Source organism: Scyliorhinus torazame, chromosome 6 (assembly GCF_047496885.1).
Source record: "Scyliorhinus torazame isolate Kashiwa2021f chromosome 6, sScyTor2.1, whole genome shotgun sequence".
In the NCBI taxonomy this organism is placed as follows: Eukaryota; Metazoa; Chordata; class Chondrichthyes; order Carcharhiniformes; family Scyliorhinidae; genus Scyliorhinus; species Scyliorhinus torazame.
In genome coordinates this window covers 9,827,814-9,849,942 of record NC_092712.1, presented here as the reverse complement: position 1 = coordinate 9,849,942, position 22,129 = coordinate 9,827,814, and the positions used below count along the sequence as shown (strand labels likewise).

Sequence of the window (22,129 nt, the reverse complement as noted above, 5' to 3'; positions counted from 1 at the left end):
GAGTTGGGTATATAATAAATGGGTATATTGGAGCTGGGTAGACAAGAGATTTGGGAAGACAAGGGTTGAATATACAAATTTGCATATATAGCCTTGAGTATCGAGGGTTTGGGTATACTGGGGTTGGGTGTTCAGGGTTTGAGTATGCAAGTTTGAATATACAGGGTTGGGTATATGGGGTAGGGTGGTTAAGTATACAGCTGTTGAATATACATGGTGTGGGTATGAAAAGGGTAGGTATACAGGGTTTGAGAATATAGCTGTTGAGTGGACAGTGATTGGCTCTACAGGGGTTGTGTAAACCGGCGTTAGGTATACAGAGGTTGGGTACGTAGGGTTTGGGTATTCGGGTCATAGAGCACAGAACAGGCCGTTCGGCCCATCGGGTCTGCACCGGTCAAAAACAGCCACCTAACCATTCTAACCCAGTTTCCCAGCACGGCCCATAAACACCCACCTAACCATTCTAACCCCGTTTCCCAGTACGGCCCATAAACAGCCACCTAACCATTCTAACCCCGTTTCCCAGCACGGCCCCTAAACACCCACCTAACCATTCTAACCTCGTTTCCCAGCACGGCCCATAAACACCCACCTAACCATTCTAACCCCGTTTCCCAGCACGGCCCATAAACACCCACCTAACCATTCTAACCCCGTTTCCCAGCACGGCCCATAAACAGCCACCTAACCATTCTAACCGCGTTTCCCAGCACGGCCCATAAACAGCCCCCTAACCATTCTAACCCCGTTTCCCAGCACGGCCCCGAAACAGTCACCTAACCATTCTAACCCCGTTTCCCAGCACGGCCCATAAACACCCCCACCTAACCATTCTAACCCCGTTTCCCAGCACGGCCCATAAACACCCACCTAACCATTCTAACCCCGTTTCCCAGCACGGACCCTGAACACCCACCTAACCATTCTAACCCCGTTTCCCAGCACGGCCCATAAACACCCACCTAACCATTCTAACCCCGTTTCCCAGCACGGCCCATAAACACCCACCTAACCATTCTAACCCCGTTTCCCAGCACGGACCATAAACAGCCACCTAACCATTCTAACCCCGTTTCCCAGCACGGCCCATAAACACCCACCTAACCATTCTAACCCCGTTTCCCAGCACGGCCCATAAACAGCCCCCTAACCATTCTTACCCCGTTTCCCAGCACGGCCCATAAACAGCCCCCTAACCATTCTAACCCCGTTTCCCAGCACGGCCCATAAACAGCCACCTAACCATTCTAACCCCGTTACCCAGCACGGCCCATAAACAGCCACCTAACCATTCTAACCCCGTTTCCCAGCACGGCCCATAAACACCCACCTAACCATTCTAACCCCATTTCCCAGCACGGCCCATAAACAGCCACCTAACCATTCTAACCCCGTTTCCCAGCATGGCCCATAAACACCCACCTAACCATTCTAACCCCGTTTCCCAGCACGGCCCATAAACACCCACCTAACCATTCTAACCCCGTTTCCCAGCACGGCCCATAAACAGCCCCCTAACCATTCTAACCCCGTTTCCCAGCACGGCCCATAAACAGTCACCTAACCATTCTAACCCCGTTTCCCAGCACGGACCATAAACAGCCACCTAACCATTCTAACCCCGTTTCCCAGCACGGCCCATAAACACCCACCTAACCATTCTAACCCCGTTTCCCAGCACGGCCCATAAACACCCACCTAACCATTCTAACCCCGTTTCCCAGCACGGCCCCTAAACACCCACCTAACCATTCTAACCCCGTTTCCCAGCACGGCCCATAAACACCCACCTAACCATTCTAACCCCGTTTCCCAGCACGGCCCATAAACAGCCCCCTAACCATTCTAACCCCGTTTCCCAGCACGGCCCATAAACACCCACCTAACCATTCTAACCCCGTTTCCCAGCACGGCCCCTAAACACCCACCTAACCATTCTAACCCCGTTTCCCAGCACGACCCTAAACACCCACCTACCCATTCTAACCCCGTTTCCCAGCACGGCCCATAAACACCCACCTAACCATTCTAACCCCGTTTCCCAGCACGGCCCATAAACAGCCCCCTAACCATTCTAACCCCGTTTCCCAGCACGGCCCATAAACACCCACCTAACCATTCTAACCCCGTTTCCCAGCACGGCCCATAAACACCCACCTAACCATTCTAACCCCGTTTCCCACACGGCCCATAAACACCCACCTAACCATTCTAACCCCGTTTCCCAGCACGGCCCATAAACACCCACCTAACCATTCTAACCCCGTTTCCCAGCACGGCCCATAAACAGCCCCCTAACCATTCTAACCCCGTTTCCCAGCACGGCCCATAAACAGCCACCTAACCATTCTAACCCCGTTTCCCAGCACGGCCCATAAACACCCACCTAACCATTCTAACCCCGTTTCCCAGCACGGCCCATAAACACCCACCTAACCATTCTAACCCCGTTTCCCAGCACGGCCCATAAACAGCCCCCTAACCATTCTAACCCCGTTTCCCAGCACGGCCCATAAACAGCCCCCTAACCATTCTAACCCCGTTTCCCAGCACGGCCCCTAAACACCCACCTAACCATTCGAACCCCGTTTCCCAGCACAGCCCATAAATACCAACCTAAACATTCTAACCCCGTTTCCCAGCACGGCCCCTAAACACCCACCTAACCATTCTAACGCCGTTTCCCAGCACGGCCCATAAACAGCCACCTAACCATTCTAACCCCGTTTCCCAGCACGGCCCATAAACAGCCACCTAACCATTCTAACCCCGTTTCCCAGCACGGCCCATAAACAGCCATCTAACCATTCTAACCCTGTTTCCCAGCACGGCCCATAAACACCCACCTAACCATTCTAACCCCGTTTCCCAGCACGGCCCATAAACAGCCACCTAACCATTCTAACCCCGTTTCCCAGCACGGCCCATAAACAGCAATCTAACCATTCTAACCCCGTTTCCCAGCACGGCCCATAAACACCCACCTAACCATTCTAACCCCGTTTCCCAGCAAGGCCCATAAACACCCACCTAACCATTCTAACCCCGTTTCCCAGCACGGCCCATAAACAGCCCCCTAACCATTCTAACCCCGTTTCCCAGCACGGCTCATAAACAGCCCCCTAACCATTCTAACCCCGTTTCCCAGCACGGCCCATAAACAGCCCCCTAACCATTCTAACCCCGTTTCCCAGCACGGCCCATAAACACCCACCTAACCATTCTAACCCCGTATCCCAGCACGACCCATAAACAGCCCCCTAACCATTCTAACCCCGTTTCCCAGCACGGCCCATAAACAGCCACCTAACCATTCTAACCCCGTTTCCCAGCACGGCCCAGAAACAGCCACCTAACCATTCTAACCCCGTTTCCCAGCACGGCCCATAAACAGCCCCCTAACCATTCTAACCCCGTTTCCCAGCACGGCCCATAAACAGCTACCTAACCATTCTAACCCTGTTTCCCAGCACGGCCCATAAACACCCACCTAACCATTCTAACCCCGTTTCCCAGCACGGACCATAAACAGCCCCCTAACCATTCTAACCCCGTTTCCCAGCACGGCCCATAAACACCCACCTAACCATTCTAACCCCGTTTCCCAGCACGGCCCATAAACAGCCCCCTAACCATTCTAACCCCGTTTCCCAGCACGGACCATAAACAGCCACCTAACCATTCTAACCCTGTTTCCCAGCACGACCCATAAACAGCCCCCTAACCATTCTAACCCCCTTTCCCAGCACGGCCCATAAACAGTCACCTAACCATTCTAACCCCGTTTCCCAGCACGGCCCATAAACAGCCCCCTAACCATTCTAACCCCGTTTCCCAGCACGGCCCATAAACACCCACCTAACCATTCTAACCCCGTTTCCCAGCACGACCCAGAAACAGCCCCCTAACCATTCTAACCCCGTTTCCCAGCACGGCCCATAAACAGTCACCTAACCATTCTAACCCCGTTTCCCAGCACGGCCCATAAATACCCACCTAACCATTCTAACCCCGTTTCCCAGCACGGCCCATAAACACCCACCTAACCATTCTAACCCCGTTTCCCAGCACGGCCCATAAACACCCACCTAACCATTCTAACCCCGTTTCCCAGCACGGCCCATAAACAGCCACCTAACCATTCTAACCCCGTTTCCCAGCACGGCCCATAAACAGCCATCTAACCATTCTAACCCCGTTTCCCAGCACAGCCCATAAACAGCCCCCTAACCATTCTAACCCCGTTTCCCAGCACGGCCCATAAACAGCCACCTAACCATTCTAACCCCGTTTCCCAGCACGGCCCATAAACACCCACCTAACCATTCTAACCCCGTTTCCCAGCACGGCCCATAAACAGCCACCTAACCATTCTAACCCAGTTTCCCAGCACGGCCCATAAACAGCCACCTAACCATTCTAACCCCGTTTCCCAGCACGGACCCTAAACACCCACCTAACCATTCTAACCCCGTTTCCCAGCACAGCCCATAAACAGCCCCCTAACCATTCTAACCCCGTTTCCCAGCACAGCCCATAAACAGCCCCCTAACCATTCTAACCCCGTTTCCCAGCACGGCCCATAAACAGCCCCCTAACCATTCTAACCCTGTTTCCCAGCACAGCCCATAAACAGCCCCCTAACCATTCTAACCCCGTTTCCCGGCACGGCCTATAAACAGCCCCCTAACCATTCTAACCACGTTTCCCAGCACGGCCCATAAACACCCACCTAACCATTCTAACCCCGTTTCCCAGCACGGCCCATAAACACCCACCTAACCATTCTAACCCCGTTTCCCAGCACGGCCCATAAACACCCACCTAACCATTCTAACCCCGTTTCCCCGCACGGCCCATAAACAGCCACCTAACCATTCTAACCCCGTTTCCCAGCACGGCCCATAAACAGCCACCTAACCATTCTAACCCCGTTTCCCAGCACGCCCCATAAACACCCACCTAACCATTCTAACCCCGTTTCCCAGCACGGCCCATAAAGTGCCACCTAACCATTCTAACCCCGTTTCCCAGCACGGCCCATAAACACCCACCTAACCATTCTAACCCCGTTTCCCAGCACGGCCCATAAACACCCACCTAACCATTCTAACCCCGTTTCCCAGCACGGCCCATAAACACCCACCTAACCATTCTAACCCCGTTTCCCAGCACGGCCCATAAACAGCCACCTAACCATTCTAACCCCGTTTCCCAGCACGGCCCATAAACACCCACCTAACCATTCTAACCCCGTTTCCCAGCACGGCCCATAAACAGCCCCCTAACCATTCTAACCCCGTTTCCCAGCACGGACCATAAACAGCCACCTAACCATTCTAACCCCGTTTCCAAGCACGGCCCATAAACAGCCACCTAACCATTCTAACCCCGTTTCCCAGCACGGCCCCTAAACAGCCACCTAACCATTCTAACCCCGTTTCCCAGCACGGCCCATAAACAGCTACCTAACCATTCTAACCCCGTATCCCAGCACGGCCCATAAACACCCACCTAACCATTCTAACCCCGTTTCCCAGCACGGCCCATAAACACCCACCTAACCATTCTAACCCCGTTTCCCAGCACGGACCATAAACAGCCACCTAACCATTCTAACCCCGTTTCCCAGCACGGCCCATAAACACCCACCTAACCATTCTAACCCCGTTTCCCAGCACGGCCCATAAACAGCCCCCTAACCATTCTTACCCCGTTTCCCAGCACGGCCCATAAACAGCCCCCTAACCATTCTAACCCCGTTTCCCAGCACGGCCCATAAACAGCCACCTAACCATTCTAACCCCGTTACCCAGCACGGCCCATAAACAGCCACCTAACCATTCTAACCCCGTTTCCCAGCACGGCCCATAAACACCCACCTAACCATTCTAACCCCATTTCCCAGCACGGCCCATAAACAGCCACCTAACCATTCTAACCCCGTTTCCCAGCATGGCCCATAAACACCCACCTAACCATTCTAACCCCGTTTCCCAGCACGGCCCATAAACACCCACCTAACCATTCTAACCCCGTTTCCCAGCACGGCCCATAAACAGCCCCCTAACCATTCTAACCCCGTTTCCCAGCACGGCCCATAAACAGTCACCTAACCATTCTAACCCCGTTTCCCAGCACGGACCATAAACAGCCACCTAACCATTCTAACCCCGTTTCCCAGCACGGCCCATAAACACCCACCTAACCATTCTAACCCCGTTTCCCAGCACGGCCCATAAACACCCACCTAACCATTCTAACCCCGTTTCCCAGCACGGCCCATAAACAGCCCCCTAACCATTCTAACCCCGTTTCCCAGCACGGCCCATAAACACCCACCTAACCATTCTAACCCCGTTTCCCAGGACGGCCCATAAACACCCACCTAACCATTCTAACCCCGTTTCCCAGCACGGCCCATAAACAGCCATCTAACCATTCTAACCCCGTTTCCCAGCACGGCCCATAAACACCCACCTAACCATTCTAACCCCGTTTCCCAGCACGGCCCATAAACAGCCACCTAACCATTCTAACCCCGTTTCCCAGCACGGCCCATAAACAGCAATCTAACCATTCTAACCCCGTTTCCCAGCACGGCCCATAAACACCCACCTAACCATTCTAACCCCGTTTCCCAGCAAGGCCCATAAACACCCACCTAACCATTCTAACCCCGTTTCCCAGCACGGCCCATAAACAGCCCCCTAACCATTCTAACCCCGTTTCCCAGCACGGCCCATAAACAGCCCCCTAACCATTCTAACCCCGTTTCCCAGCACGGCCCATAAACAGCCCCCTAACCATTCTAACCCCGTTTCCCAGCACGGCCCATAAACACCCACCTAACCATTCTAACCCCGTATCCCAGCACGACCCATAAACAGCCCCCTAACCATTCTAACCCCGTTTCCCAGCACGGCCCATAAACAGCCACCTAACCATTCTAACCCCGTTTCCCAGCACGGCCCAGAAACAGCCACCTAACCATTCTAACCCCGTTTCCCAGCACGGCCCATAAACAGCCCCCTAACCATTCTAACCCCGTTTCCCAGCACGGCCCATAAACAGCTACCTAACCATTCTAACCCTGTTTCCCAGCACGGCCCATAAACACCCACCTAACCATTCTAACCCCGTTTCCCAGCACGGACCATAAACAGCCCCCTAACCATTCTAACCCCGTTTCCCAGCACGGCCCATAAACACCCACCTAACCATTCTAACCCCGTTTCCCAGCACGGCCCATAAACAGCCCCCTAACCATTCTAACCCCGTTTCCCAGCACGGACCATAAACAGCCACCTAACCATTCTAACCCCGTTTCCCAGCACGACACATAAACAGCCCCCTAACCATTCTAACCCCCTTTCCCAGCACGGCCCATAAACAGTCACCTAACCATTCTAACCCCGTTTCCCAGCACGGCCCATAAACAGCCCCCTAACCATTCTAACCCCGTTTCCCAGCACGGCCCATAAACACCCACCTAACCATTCTAACCCCGTTTCCCAGCACGACCCATAAACAGCCCCCTAACCATTCTAACCCCGTTTCCCAGCACGGCCCATAAACAGTCACCTAACCATTCTAACCCCGTTTCCCAGCACGGCCCATAAATACCCACCTAACCATTCTAACCCCGTTTCCCAGCACGGCCCATAAACACCCACCTAACCATTCTAACCCCGTTTCCCAGCACGGCCCATAAACACCCACCTAACCATTCTAACCCCGTTTCCCAGCACGGCCCATAAACAGCCACCTAACCATTCTAACCCCGTTTCCCAGCACGGCCCATAAACAGCCATCTAACCATTCTAACCCCGTTTCCCAGCACAGCCCATAAACAGCCCCCTAACCATTCTAACCCCGTTTCCCAGCACGGCCCATAAACAGCCCCCTAACCATTCTAACCCCGTTTCCCGGCACGGCCTATAAACAGCCCCCTAACCATTCTAACCCCGTTTCCCAGCACGGCCCATAAACACCCACCTAACCATTCTAACCCCGTTTCCCAGCACGGCCCATAAACAGCCACCTAACCATTCTAACCCCGTTTCCCAGCACGGACCCTAAACACCCACCTAACCATTCTAACCCCGTTTCCCAGCACAGCCCATAAACAGCCCCCTAACCATTCTAACCCCGTTTCCCAGCACAGCCCATAAACAGCCCCCTAACCATTCTAACCCCGTTTCCCAGCACGGCCCATAAACAGCCCCCTAACCATTCTAACCCTGTTTCCCAGCACAGCCCATAAACAGCCCCCTAACCATTCTAACCCCGTTTCCCGGCACGGCCTATAAACAGCCCCCTAACCATTCTAACCACGTTTCCCAGCACGGCCCATAAACACCCACCTAACCATTCTAACCCCGTTTCCCAGCACGGCCCATAAACACCCACCTAACCATTCTAACCCCGTTTCCCAGCACGGCCCATAAACAGCCACCTAACCATTCTAACCCCGTTTCCCCGCACGGCCCATAAACAGCCACCTAACCATTCTAACCCCGTTTCCCAGCACGGCCCATAAACAGCCACCTAACCATTCTAACCCCGTTTCCCAGCACGCCCCATAAACACCCACCTAACCATTCTAACCCCGTTTCCCAGCACGGCCCATAAACACCCACCTAACCATTCTAACCCCGTTTCCCAGCACGGCCCATAAACAGCCACCTAACCATTCTAACCCCGTTTCCCAGCACGGCCCATAAACACCCACCTAACCATTCTAACCCCGTTTCCCAGCACGGCCCATAAACAGCCCCCTAACCATTCTAACCCCGTTTCCCAGCACGGACCATAAACAGCCACCTAACCATTCTAACCCCGTTTCCCAGCACGGCCCATAAACAGCCACCTAACCATTCTAACCCCGTTTCCCAGCACGGCCCCTAAACAGCCACCTAACCATTCTAACCCCGTTTCCCAGCACGGCCCATAAACAGCTACCTAACCATTCTAACCCCGTTTCCCAGCACGGCCCATAAACACCCACCTAACCATTCTAACCCCGTTTCCCAGCACGGCCCATAAACAACCACCCAACCATTCTAACCCCGTTTCCCAGCACGGCCCATAAACACCCACCTAACCATTCTAACCCCGTTTCCCAGCACGGCCCATAAACACCCACCTAACCATTCTAACCCCGTTTCCCAGCACGGCCCATAAACAGCCACCTAACCATTCTAACCCCGTTTCCCAGCACGGCCCATAAACACCCACCTAACCATTCTAACCCCGTTTCCCAGCACGGCCCATAAACAGCCACCTAACCATTCTAACCCCGTTTCCCAGCACGGCCCATAAACACCCACCTAACCATTCTAACCCCGTTTCCCAGCACGGCCCATAAACAGCCCCCTAACCATTCTAACCCCGTTTCCCAGCACGGACCATAAACAGCCACCTAACCATTCTAACCCCGTTTCCCAGCACGGCCCCTAAACAGCCACCTAACCATTCTAACCCCGTTTCCCAGCACGGCCCATAAACAGCTACCTAACCATTCTAACCCCGTTTCCCAGCACGGCCCATAAACACCCAGCTAACCATTCTAACCCCGTTTCCCAGCACGGCCCATAAACAGCCCCCTAACCATTCTAACCCCGTTTCCCAGCACGGCCCATAAACACCCACCTAACCATTCTAACCCCGTTTCCCAGCACGGCCCATAAACAGTCACCTAACCATTCTAACCCCGTTTCCCAGCACGGACCATAAACACCCACCTAACCATTCTAACCCCGTTTCCCAGCACGGCCCATAAACACCCACCTAACCATTCTAACCCCGTTTCCCAGCACGGCCCATAAACAGCCACCTAACCATTCTAACCCCGTTTCCCAGCACGGCCCATAAACACCCACCTAACCATTCTAACCCCGTTTCCCAGCACGGCCCATAAACAGCCACCTAACCATTCTAACCCCGTTTCCCAGCACGGCCCATAAACACCCACCTAACCATTCTAACCCCGTTTCCCAGCACGGCCCATAAACAGCCCCCTAACCATTCTAACCCCGTTTCCCAGCACGGCCCATAAACAGCCACCTAACCATTCTAACCCCGTTTCCCAGCACGGACCATAAACAGCCACCTAACCATTCTAACCCCGTTTCCCAGCACGGCCCCTAAACAGCCACCTAACCATTCTAACCCCGTTTCCCAGCACGGCCCATAAACAGCTACCTAACCATTCTAACCCCGTTTCCCAGCACGGCCCATAAACACCCACCTAACCATTCTAACCCCGTTTCCCAGCACGGCCCATAAACACCCACCTAACCATTCTAACCCCGTTTCCCAGCACGGCCCATAAACAGCCCCCTAACCATTCTAACCCCGTTTCCCAGCACGGCCCATAAACACCCACCTAACCATTCTAACCCCGTTTCCCAGCACGGCCCATAAACAGCCACCTCACCATTCTAACCCCGTTTCCCAGCACGACCCATAAACAGCCACCTAACCATTCTAACCCCGTTTCCCAGCACGGCCCATAAACAGCCACCTAACCATTCTAACCCCGTTTCCCACACGGCCCATAAACACCCACCTAACCATTCTAACCCCGTTTCCCAGCACGGCCCATAAACACCCACCTAACCATTCTAACCCCGTTTCCCAGCACGGCCCAGAAACAGCCCCCTAACCATTCTAACCCCGTTTCCCAGCACGGCCCATAAACAGCCACCTAACCATTCTAACCCCGTTTCCCAGCACGGCCCATAAACAGCCACCTAACCATTCTAACCCCGTTTCCCAGCACGGCCCATAAACAGTCACCTAACCATTCTAACCCCGTTTCCCAGCACGGCCCATAAACAGCCACCTAACCATTCTAACCCCGTTTCCCAGCACGGACCATAAACAGCCACCTAACCATTCTAACCCCGTTTCCCAGCACGGCCCATAAACAGCCCCCTAACCATTCTAACCCCGTTTCCCAGCACGGCCCATAAACAGTCACCTAACCATTCTTACCCCGTTTCCCAGCACGGCGCATAAACACCCACCTAACCATTCTAACCCCGTTTCCCAGCACGGCCCATAAACAGTCACCTAACCATTCTTACCCCGTTTCCCAGCACGGCCCATAAACAGCCACCTAACCATTCTAACCCCTTTTCCCAGCACGGCCCATAAACAGCCACCTAACCATTCTAACCCCGTTTCCCAGCACGGCCCATAAACAGCCCCCTAACCATTCTAACCCCGTTTCCCAGCACGGCCCCTAAACAGCCACCTAACCATTCAAACCCCGTTTCCCAGCACGGCCCATAAACAGCCACCTAACCATTCTAACCCCGTTTCCCAGCACGGCCCATAAACAGTCACCTAACCATTCTAACCCCGTTTCCCAGCACGGCCCATAAACACCCACCTAACCATTCTAACCCCGTTTCCCAGCACGGCCCATAAACAGCCCCCTAACCATTCTAACCCCGATTCCCAGCACGGCCCATAAACAGCCCCCTAACCATTCTAACCCCGTTTCCCAGCACGGCCCCTAAACAGCCACCTAACCATTCAAACCCCGTTTCCCAGCACGGCCCATAAACAGCCACCTAACCATTCTAACCCCGTTTCCCAGCACTGCCCATAAACAGCCACCTAACCATTCTAACCCCGTTTCCCAGCACGGCCCATAAACAGCCCCCTAACCATTCTAACCCCGTTTCCCAGCACGGCCCCTAAACAGCCACCTAACCATTCTAACCCCGTTTCCCAGCACGGCCCATAAACAGCCCCCTAACCATTCTAACCCCGTTTCCCAGCACGGCCCATAAACAGCACCCTAACCATTCTAACCCCGTTTCCCAGCACGGCCCCTAAACAGCCACCTAACCATTCTAACCCCGTTTCCCAGCACGGCCCATAAACAGCCACCTAACCATTCTTACCCCGTTTCCCAGCACGGCCCATAAACAGCCACCTAACCATTCTAACCCCGTTTCCCAGCACGGCCCATAAACAGCCACCTAACCATTCTAACCCCGTTTCCCAGCACGGCCCATAAACACCCACCTAACCATTCTAACCCCGTTTCCCAGCACGGCCCATGAACAGCGCCCTAACCATTCTAACCCCGTTTCCCAGCACGGCCCATAAACACCCACCTAACCATTCTAACCCCGTTTCCCAGCACGGCCCATAAACACCCACCTAACCATTCTAACCCCGTTTCCCAGCACGGCCCATAAACACCCACCTAACCATTCTAACCCCGTTTCCCAGCACGGCCCATGAATAGCCACCTAACCATTCTAACCCCGTTTCCCAGCACGGCCCATAAACAGCCCCCTAACCATTCTAACCCCGTTTCCCAGCACGGCCCATAAACAGCTACCTAACCATTCTAACCCCATTTCCCAGCACGGCCCAGAAACAGCCCCCTAACCATTCTAACCCCGTTTCCCAGCACGGCCCATAAACAGCTACCTAACCATTCTAACCCCGTTTCCCAGCACGGCCCATAAACAGCCCCCTAATCATCCTAACCCCGTTTCCCAGCACGGCCCATAAACAGCCACCTAACCATTCTAACCCCGTTTCCCAGCACGGCCCATAAACAGCCACCTAACCATTCTAACCCCGTTTCCCAGCACGGCCCATATACAGCCACCTAACCATTCTAACCCCGTTTCCCAGCACGGCCCATATACAGCCACCTAACCATTCTAACCCCGTTTCCCAGCACGGCCCATAAACAGCCACCTAACCATTCTAACCCCGTTTCCCAGCACGGCCCATAAACAGTCACCTAACCATTCTAACCCCGTTTCCCAGCATGGCCCATAAACAGCCCCCTAACCATTCTTACCCCGTTTCCCAGCACGGCGCATAAACACCCACCTAACCATTCTAACCCCGTTTCCCAGCACGGCCCATAAACAGCCACCTAACCATTCGAACCCCGTTTCCCAGCACGGCCCATAAACAGTCACCTAACCATTCTAACCCCGTTTCCCAGCACGGCGCATAAACACCCACCTAACCATTCTAACCCCGTTTCCCAGCACGGCCCATAAACACCCACCTAACCATTCTAACCCCGTTTCCCAGCACGGCCCATAAACAGCCCCCTAACCATTCTAACCCCGTTTCCCAGCACGGCCCATAAACACCCACCTAACCATTCTAACCCCGTTTCCCAGCACGGCCCAGAAACAGCCCCCTAACCATTCTAACCCCGTTTCCCAGCACGGCCCATAAACACCCACCTAACCATTCTAACCCCGTTTCCCAGCACGGCCCATAAACAGCCCCCTAACCATTCTAACCCCGTTTCCCAGCACGGCCCATGAACAGCGCCCTAACCATTCTAACCCCGTTTCCCAGCACGGCCCATAAACAGCCACCTAACCATTCTAACCCCGTTTCCCAGCACGGCCCATAAACACCCACCTAACCATTCTAACCCCGTTTCCCAGCACGGCCCATAAACACCCACCTAACCATTCTAACCGCGTTTCCCAGCACGGCCCATAAACAGCCACCTAACCATTCTAACCCCGTTTCCCACACGGCCCATAAACACCCACCTAACCATTCTAACCCCGTTTCCCAGCACGGCCCATAAACAGCCACCTAACCATTCTAACCCCGTTTCCCAGCACGGCCCAGAAACAGCCCCCTAACCATTCTAACCCCGTTTCCCAGCACGGCCCATAGCCGTGTCTGACCTGGTATCGCTAGCGCACATCTAAATACTTCCTAAATGTTCTGAGGGTCTCTGCCTCCACCCCCCTCTCAGGCAGCGAGTCCCAGACACTCCCCACCCTCTGGGTGAAAAGGTTTTCCTCACATCCCCTCTAACCCTCCTGCCCCTCACCTTAAATCTCTGCCCCCTGGGTGTAGTGTTAATGAAATCAGTCCATAAGAGGGTCATTTATGAGTCTGGTGACAGCGGGGAAGAAGCTGTTTTTGAGTCTGTTTGTGCGAGTTCTCAGACTTCTGTATCTCCTGCCCGATGGAAGAAGTTGGAAGAGTGAGTAAGCCGGATGGGAGGGATCTTTGATTATGCTGCCCGCTTTCCCCAGGCAGCGGGAGGTGTAGATGGAGTCAATGGATGGGAGGCAGGTTTGTGTGATGGACTGGGCGGTGTTCACGACTCTCTGAAGTTTCTTGCGGTCCTGGGCCGAGCAGTTGCCATACCAGGCTGTGATGCAGCCTGATAGGATGCTTTCTATGGTACATCTGTAAAAGTTGGTAAGGGTTAATGTGGACATGCCGAATTTCCTTAGTTTCCTGAGGAAGTATAGGCGCTGTTGTGCTTTCTTGGTGGTAGCGTCGACGTGGGTGGACCAGGACAGATTGTTGGAGTCCATTAACACTACACCCTGAGGTGTTAGGCCACAGCGAGAGTATTGTGAGCAGTTCCTGAATCCACATTACAGGAGGGATGTGATCGCACTGGAAAGGGTGCAGAGGAGATTTACCAGGATGTTGCCGGGGCTGAAGAGTGTATGCTTCATCCGATGCCGGTGTTTATGTAGTTACATTGTATATGTTGTGTTGCCCTATTATGTATTTTCTTTTATTCCCTGTTCTTCCCATGTACTTAATGATCTGTTGAGCTGCTCGCAGAAAAATACTTTTCACTGTACCTCGGTACACGTGACAATAAACAAACCCAATCCAATCCAATTTGTGCCCCTCATAATGTTATACATCTCAATCATGCCCCCCCCCTCAGTCTCCTCTGCTCCAAGGAAAACAACCCCAGTCTATCCAATCTCTCTTCATCACTAACACTCTCCAGCCCCGGCAACATCCTGGTAAATCTCCTCTGCACCCTTTCCAGTTCGATCACATCCCTCCTGTAATGTGGATTCAGGAACTGCTCACAATACTCTCGCTGTGGCCTAACCAACATTTTATACAGTTCCAGCATCACCTCCCTGCTCTGAAACTCTCCACCTCGGCTAATAAAGGCAAGTATACCATATGCCTTCTTAACCACTGTATCCACCTGCGCTGCTAACTTAAGGGACCAGTGTACATGTACACCATAGAATCATAGAATTTACAGTGCAGAAGGAGGCCATTCAGCCCATCGAGTCTGCACTGGCCCTTGGAAAGAGCACCCTGCCCATGCCCACGCCTTCACCCTATCCCCATAACCCAGTAACCCCACCCAACCATTTTGGACACTAAGGACAATTTAGCATGACCAATCCACCTAACAGCACATCTTTGGACTGTGGGAGGAAACCGGAGCACCCGGAGGAAACCCACGCAGACACGGGGAGAACGTGCAGACTCCGCACAGACAGCGACCCAAGCCGGGAATCGAACCTGGGACCCTGGAGCTGTGAAGCCACAGTGCTAACCACTGTGTTACCGTGCTGCCCTGATTCCTCTGATCCTCGGTGCTTCCCAGGGTCGTGCGGTTTATCCTGTATTCCCTTACCTTGTTTATCCTGCCCAAGTGCATCACCTCACACTTATCCGGATTGAATTGCATTTGCCACTGATCAGCCCATCTGACCTGTCCGACTATAACCTCCTGTAATCGAAGGCCATCCTCCTCACTATTTACTACCCCACCAATATTCGTATCATCCACAAACTCACTGATCAATCCTCCTACAATCATGTCTAAATAATTTATATAAACCACAAACCGCAAGGGCCCCAACACTGATCCCCGTGGGACCCCACTGGACACAGGCTTCCAGTCAGAAGCCCCCCCCCATCACCCTTTGCTTCCTGCCACTCAGCCAATTCTGGATCCAATTTGACAAATTTCCTTGTGATTCAAGGGCTCTGACCTTTGCTGTCAGTCTCCCGTGTGGAACCTTATCAAAAGCCTTGCTGAAGTCCAAGTAGACTACATCAAATGTATTTCCCCATCTACACACCTGGTCACCTCTTGAAAAACTCAATCACGTTGGTCAGACATGACCTCCCCTTAACAAACCATGCTGACTGTTCCTGATTAATCCCGGCCTCTCCAAATGCAGATTAATTCTGTCTCTCAGAATTGCTTCCAATAGTTTCCCCACCACTGAGGTTAGACTGACCGGCCTGTCGTTTCCTGGTTTAACCCTTCCTCCCTTCTTGACCAAAGGTACCACAGTGACTATCCTCCAGCCCCCAGCACCGCTCCTGTGGACAGAGAGGAATTGAAAATTATTGCCAGCGTCCCTGCTATTTCCTCCCTTGCCTCACTCAACAGCCTGGGATACATTTCATCTGATCCTGGAGATTTGTCGACCTTTAACCCTGCCAGACCACTCGGAGCCTCCTCTCTGTCGATGTTAATCTCTTTAATTTTATTGCAGTCCTTGGCCCTGATTTCCATACCCACACTGTCCCTCTCACGAGTGAACACTGACACAAAGTATTCATTTACAACCCGACCTACATCCTCCAGCTCCACACACAAACTTCCACTGTGCTCCTCAATGGGCCTTACTCTCTCCCTAGTTCTCCTTTTACCCTTAATGTACTTGTAAAACAAATTAGGATTTTCCTTTATTTTACCTGCCCGTATCATTTCATGTCACTTTTTGCTCTAATTTCCTTTTTAAGTTCCCTCTTGCACATTCTATAAGCCTCGAGGGCTTCTGCTGTTTTGAGCCCTCGATATCTGCCGTATGCCTCCCTTTCTCTCCTGATCCGATGATGTCTATCCCGCGATATCCAGGGTTCACTGGATTTGTTGGCCCCACCCTTTTTCTTGATTGGAAGAGCTTGGGCCTGCACTCTCCCTATTTCCTTCGTGAATGGGGCAAGGGGTAAGGTTTTGTAAGGGGTAAGGGGCCTTTGTGCAAAACTTCAGCCGGTACGGGGAATTGAACCCCTGCTGTTGCTCGCATCACAAACCAGCCCAACTGAGCTGGCCGACCCCCCTCACACAGCAAGTGGCATCATGATCAATCTCTTTACTTATCTTGGAACGAATGCATCAGCCAGACTTACTCCCCAATGTGTCCTTTGGAAATGGAGAATAAAGAGACGAGTTCCATGGTGCTGGAGTATTTGGGACCCATTTCGAACAGCACCTTCTTGAATGAGTGGAACTGAGATCCCTCACCATGTAGACTTCCCTGGTAGGCCTGGGAGGGGAAAAAGACAAATTAAACACCTGTCACCAAGGAATGTTCTTAATGGTATGTTACTTATCTTGTTTCTGGTATGTTAATTACCTTGTTAATGGTATGTTAATTACCTTGTTGTGAAATACTGCTAGTTTAGCTGGTTTAGCTCAGTGTGCTAGACAGCTGGCTTGTGATGCAGAACAAGGCCAGCCGCGCGGGTTCAATTCCCGTACCAGCTGAGAATTCTGAATTCTCCCTCTGTGTACCCGAACAGGCGCCGGAATGTGGCGACTAGGGGCTTTTCACAGTAATTTCATTGCAGTGTTAATGTAAGCCTACTTGTGACAATAGAAAGATTATTATTAAACACTGTGAAGGGCATTGTTTAATAGAGTACTTAGAGCACTTATAAAGAGAGACTGCTGGGAAAGGGGGCTGTTGGTGGTTAGGAGTCCATGTATATAAGGTCAGCCCACTGACAAGGGAAGTACCTGTTGGTGTCTACCATGAAGTGTACATATATCGTTTGTAAATAAAACTTTGTGAGTAGTTTGTGTGACCTGCCAGTTTGTGACCCTCGGCTAGGAGGGGCAACAGAAGGAAATCTGCCGTCCTTACCCAGTCTGGCGGGCACTAACTCCAGACCCACAACAATGTTGACTCGACAAATTACAGGACGATATTAATAAACTTTCAAAATAGGTACGTAATTGGACAATAACGTTAAATATACATAAAAGTGATGTAGTACTGAGCAGGAAGAATGAGGCGGTCACTGAGTACTTGAATGCCTAGAGGAACAGGGCACACATAATAATAATCTTTATTTGTGTCACAAGTAGGTTTACATTAACACCGCAATGAAGTTACTGTGAAAAGCCCCTAGTCGCCACATTCCGGGGCCTGTTCTGGGACACAGAGGGAGAATTCAGAATGTCTGATTCACCCAACAGCACGTCTTTCGGAACTTGTGGGAAGAAACCGGAGCTCCCGGAGGAAACCCACGCAGACACGGGAAGAACGTGCAGACTCCGCACAGACAGCGACCCAGCGGGGAATCGAACCTGGGATCCTGGCGCTGTGAAGCCACAGTGCTAACCACTGTGCTGCCGTGCTGCACTTGCTTCACTTATTAAACGTTACATCACTTTTATTTCCAGAGGGATTGATTTTAAAAGTAGAGAAGTGGTGTTAAACCTGTATCATAGAATTATAGAATTTACAGTGCAGAAGGAGGCCATTCGGCCCATCGAGTCTGCACCGGCCCTTAGAAAGAGCACCCTGCCTAAGCCCACACCTCCACCCTATCCCCGTAACTCAGTAACCCCTCCTAACCTTTTTGGACTCTAAGGGCAATTTATCATGGTCAATCCACCTAACCTGCACATCTTTGGACTGTGGGAGGAAACCAGAGCACCCAGAGGAAACCCACGCAGACACGGGGAGAACGTGCAGACTCCGCACAGACAGTGACCCAAGCCGGAATCGAACCTGGGACCCTGGAGCTGTGAAGCAAGAGTGCTAACCCCTGTGCTGCCGTGCCGGCCCCACGATCATGAATGGGATTGACCTGTTTACCTCATCAACCAATAAGAAAAGCCCTTCTTCAGCAGCGAATCGGATGACAGTTTCAATGCAGTCTCTGCTCAGCACCAGCCCTGTCAGAACCAGAGGACAACGCGTTAGGAGATTTGGCAAAAACTAATAATAACAATAATCTTTATCAGTGCCAAAAGTAGGCTGACATTAACACTGCAATGAAGTCACTGTGAAAATCCCTCACCTGAGGGAGAGGTGTTTCTGTACACAGTGAGTTATGGGGACCTAGAAGGTGCTGCCTGAGACTGCGCTAGAAGCAGACTATATGAACTATTAAAACATTTACAGTACCAAATTCTCTTTTTTCCAATTAAGAGACAATTTAGCGCGGCCAATCACCTTCCCTGCACATCTTTGGATTGTGGGAATGAGACCCACGCAGATATGGGGAGAATGTGCAAACTTGTCATGTGAGAGTACCTTTAAGAAATGGGTGTTTATAAATGGGTGGGTATATAAATATCTGTAGTGAGAGTACCTTTAAGAAATGGGTGTTTACCACTGCAGTGATGTCAGAGAGTGGGTGGAGCTGGGCTGTCTGTCAGCTTTTTACTTTTGTTTTTGAGCAGGCTGCACGGTGTGTTTTAGTTTTGTTTTCAGTGTTGGAGCTGAAGCCAGGCCCAGCAGGTGTACTGCTGTTCTCTCTGCCATCAAAAGACTATCTCTTGGTCATTTGGTGAATTCAGAATTCTAAATATTTTCAGTAGTGACTTTAACCTGATGTGCTTCTGAGAAAGGTTTTGTTTTTCAGTCGCATGGGTGTTAAAAAGGAAAGCTTAAAGGTTTACTTCGTGTTGTATTCTTTGGGGGTTGTATTTGAATCGATGGTTGCTAAGAGGTTCACTGTATGTTTTTAAAAGTTTAACTTGAGTTAATAGAATAAACATTGTTTTGCTTTAAAAAATACTTTTCCATTTCTGCTCCACCACACCTGTAGAGTGGGCCGTGTGCTCCCCATACCACAATCTATTAAAAGTTGTGGGTCAGGTGAACTCCATGATACACTTTGGGGTTCTCTAAACCCTGGCTCATAACAAATTGGGGGATCGAGGGGGATAAAAGTCTATCTATTGGATTGGCTCAGTGAACTTAAAGACAGTGAGGGATGAGCATATTGTGGGTGCTTTTCAGGTGTGGTATTTCAGTTTAAGTGGGGAGTGTGTTGTGGACGATGGCTCATTCAGAGGCTCAGAAGTTTTTGGGGGTGGAGACGGTCACACGCAGTACCTTACGGACAGAGACTAAAAGCAGACTGTTAGGTTTGGCAAAAACATTGCAGTTAACATTACCTGACAAAATGCGAAAAGATGAGGTAATTATGGCGGAGGCTAAGTGTTTAAAGTTGCCTGAGATACAGTTTGACTCATTGGAAATAGCAAAAATTCAGTTGCAAATTAAACAAATGGAACATAAGAAAGAATTAAAGCAGCTTGAATACGAAAGAGAGACAGAACAAAAAGAATGAGAAAGAGAAAGAGAGAGGGAGGAAAAGAAAGAGAAAGAGAAAGAGAGAGAGAGGTAAAAGAGAGAGAAGAAAGGAAAACAGAAAGAATAGCCCTCGCAGAACAAAAAAAAAGAGAAAGGGAGATACAGATCAGGGAAAAGACAAAGAGAGAGAGTTTGAACTTCAAAAAATGGCCATGAAACATGAATGAAATGAAAATCGTTTATCGTCACAGGTAGACTTCAAATGAAGTTACTGTGAAAAGTCCCTAGTCGCCACATTCCGGCGCCTGTTCGGGGAGGCTGTTACGGGAATTGAACCATGCTGCTGGCCTGCCTTGAGTCTGCTTTCAAAGCCAGCGATTTAGCCCTGTGCTAAACAGCTAAACATGACAACCAGTTAAAATATTGGCAGACGTAAAGGGAAACGTACAGTTGGATGATACTGATGAGGATAGTGAGAAAGAGCATCAAAGTCGAAGGCTCGGTGGGGATCTATTTAAATATGTCCAAGCATTGTCAAGGTTTGACGAGAAGGAGGTGGAAGCTTTTTTCATTTCATTTGAGAAGGTAGCTAAACCAATGAAATGGCCACAAGACATGTGGGTGTTACTGATTCAAACAAAGCTGGTAGGTAGAGCTGGTGAAGTGTTTGCATCACTACCGGAGGAGGTATCTGGAACGTATGAGGAGGTGAAGAAATCCATCTTAAGTGCATATGAGCTAGTGCCTGAAGCCTACAGACAAAGGTTTAGAAATTTAAGGAAAGAACCTGGTCAAACATACATGGAGTTTGAAAGGATCAAACAGAGTAATTTTGATAGGTGGATAAGGGCTTTGAAAATAGACCAAATGTATGAAGCTCTCAGAGAAATTATACTTTGGAGGAGTTTAAAAATTCAATTCCTGATGTAGTGAGAATTCATGTGGAAGAGCAGAGGGTTAAAACTGCGAGGTTAGCAGCAGAAATAGCAGATGATTAAGAATTAGTTCATAAATCAAAGATTGGTTTCCGACATCAGTTTCAGTCTGTGAGGGGTAGAAACTGGGGACATGAGAAACACTCAAGTGGTAAAGGTAAAGGTGAGCTGATGGGAGATAATAAGGAGAGTGTACCTCAGATTAAAAACGAAATCCAGGAGGGTGGAAAAGAAATGAAAAGTTTCAGATGTTTTCACTGTAATAAACTAGGCCATGTAAAGTCACAGTGTTGGTGGTTGAAGAAAAGCACTGGGAAGGCTGATGTGGTAAAACAGGATAAGACAGTGGGGTTTGTTAAAGTGGTAAAGGAAAGCCCAAGTGAAGCGAAGGAGGTGCAAAAGATTGTACAGCCTGATCAAGAGGTGCTTGATAAGAAGGTGCCAGATCTCTTTAAAGAATTTACTTGTGTGGGTAAAGTTTACTCATGTGTATCAGGAGGAGCAAGTAAAGAAGTCACAATTTTAAGAGATACGGGAGCTAGTCAATCTTTAATGGTAAGAGATGAGGCGTTATGTAGCCTGGGAAGAATGTTGCCAGAAAAGGTGATGATATGTGGAATTCAGGGTGAGAGGAGTAGTGTTCCATTATATAAGGTAAGGTTGGAAAGTCCAGTGAAGAGCGGTGAAGTGGTAGTAGGAGTAATAGAGAAACTATCTTGTCCAGGAATACAGTTTATCTTGGGTAATGAGGTAGCTGGATCGCAGGTGGGAGTGATGCCTACTATGGTTCATAAGCCAGAGGAAAATCAGAAAACTGAAGGGTTGAAGGACGAATATCCTGGGAATTTTCCGGATTGTGTAGTAACAAGGTCGCAAAGTCACAGGTTAAGACAAGAGGAGAAATCAAAGAGTGAAGATGAAGTTGAAGTGCAATTATCAGAAACGATTTTTGATCAGATGGTTGAAAAAGAACAAGAACAGGTGGAGGATGAGGCGGATATTTTTAGTTCAGGAAAATTGGCGGAGTTATAACAGAAAGATGTAGAAATAAAACGGATGTATCAGAAAGCATATACGGAAGAGGACTCTGAGTGTCTA

At 50.8% G+C, this 22,129-nt stretch overlaps 1 protein-coding gene across 4 annotated transcripts in view; it reads right to left on the bottom strand.

Moving 5' to 3' along the window:
* The window catches only part of LOC140424666 (alanine aminotransferase 2-like), a 245,465-nt gene that overhangs the window by 100,524 nt on the left and 122,812 nt on the right, over positions 1 to 22,129 (bottom strand). For all 4 annotated transcript variants that reach the window (XM_072507921.1, XM_072507923.1, XM_072507922.1 and 1 more), the window contains 2 exons: positions 18,648 to 18,727; positions 16,951 to 17,087 (listed from right to left, as the gene is read on the bottom strand). In XM_072507921.1, the coding sequence (XP_072364022.1) occupies positions 16,951 to 17,087; positions 18,648 to 18,727 (217 nt within the window). The remainder of the gene's footprint in view (positions 1 to 16,950; positions 17,088 to 18,647; positions 18,728 to 22,129) is intronic.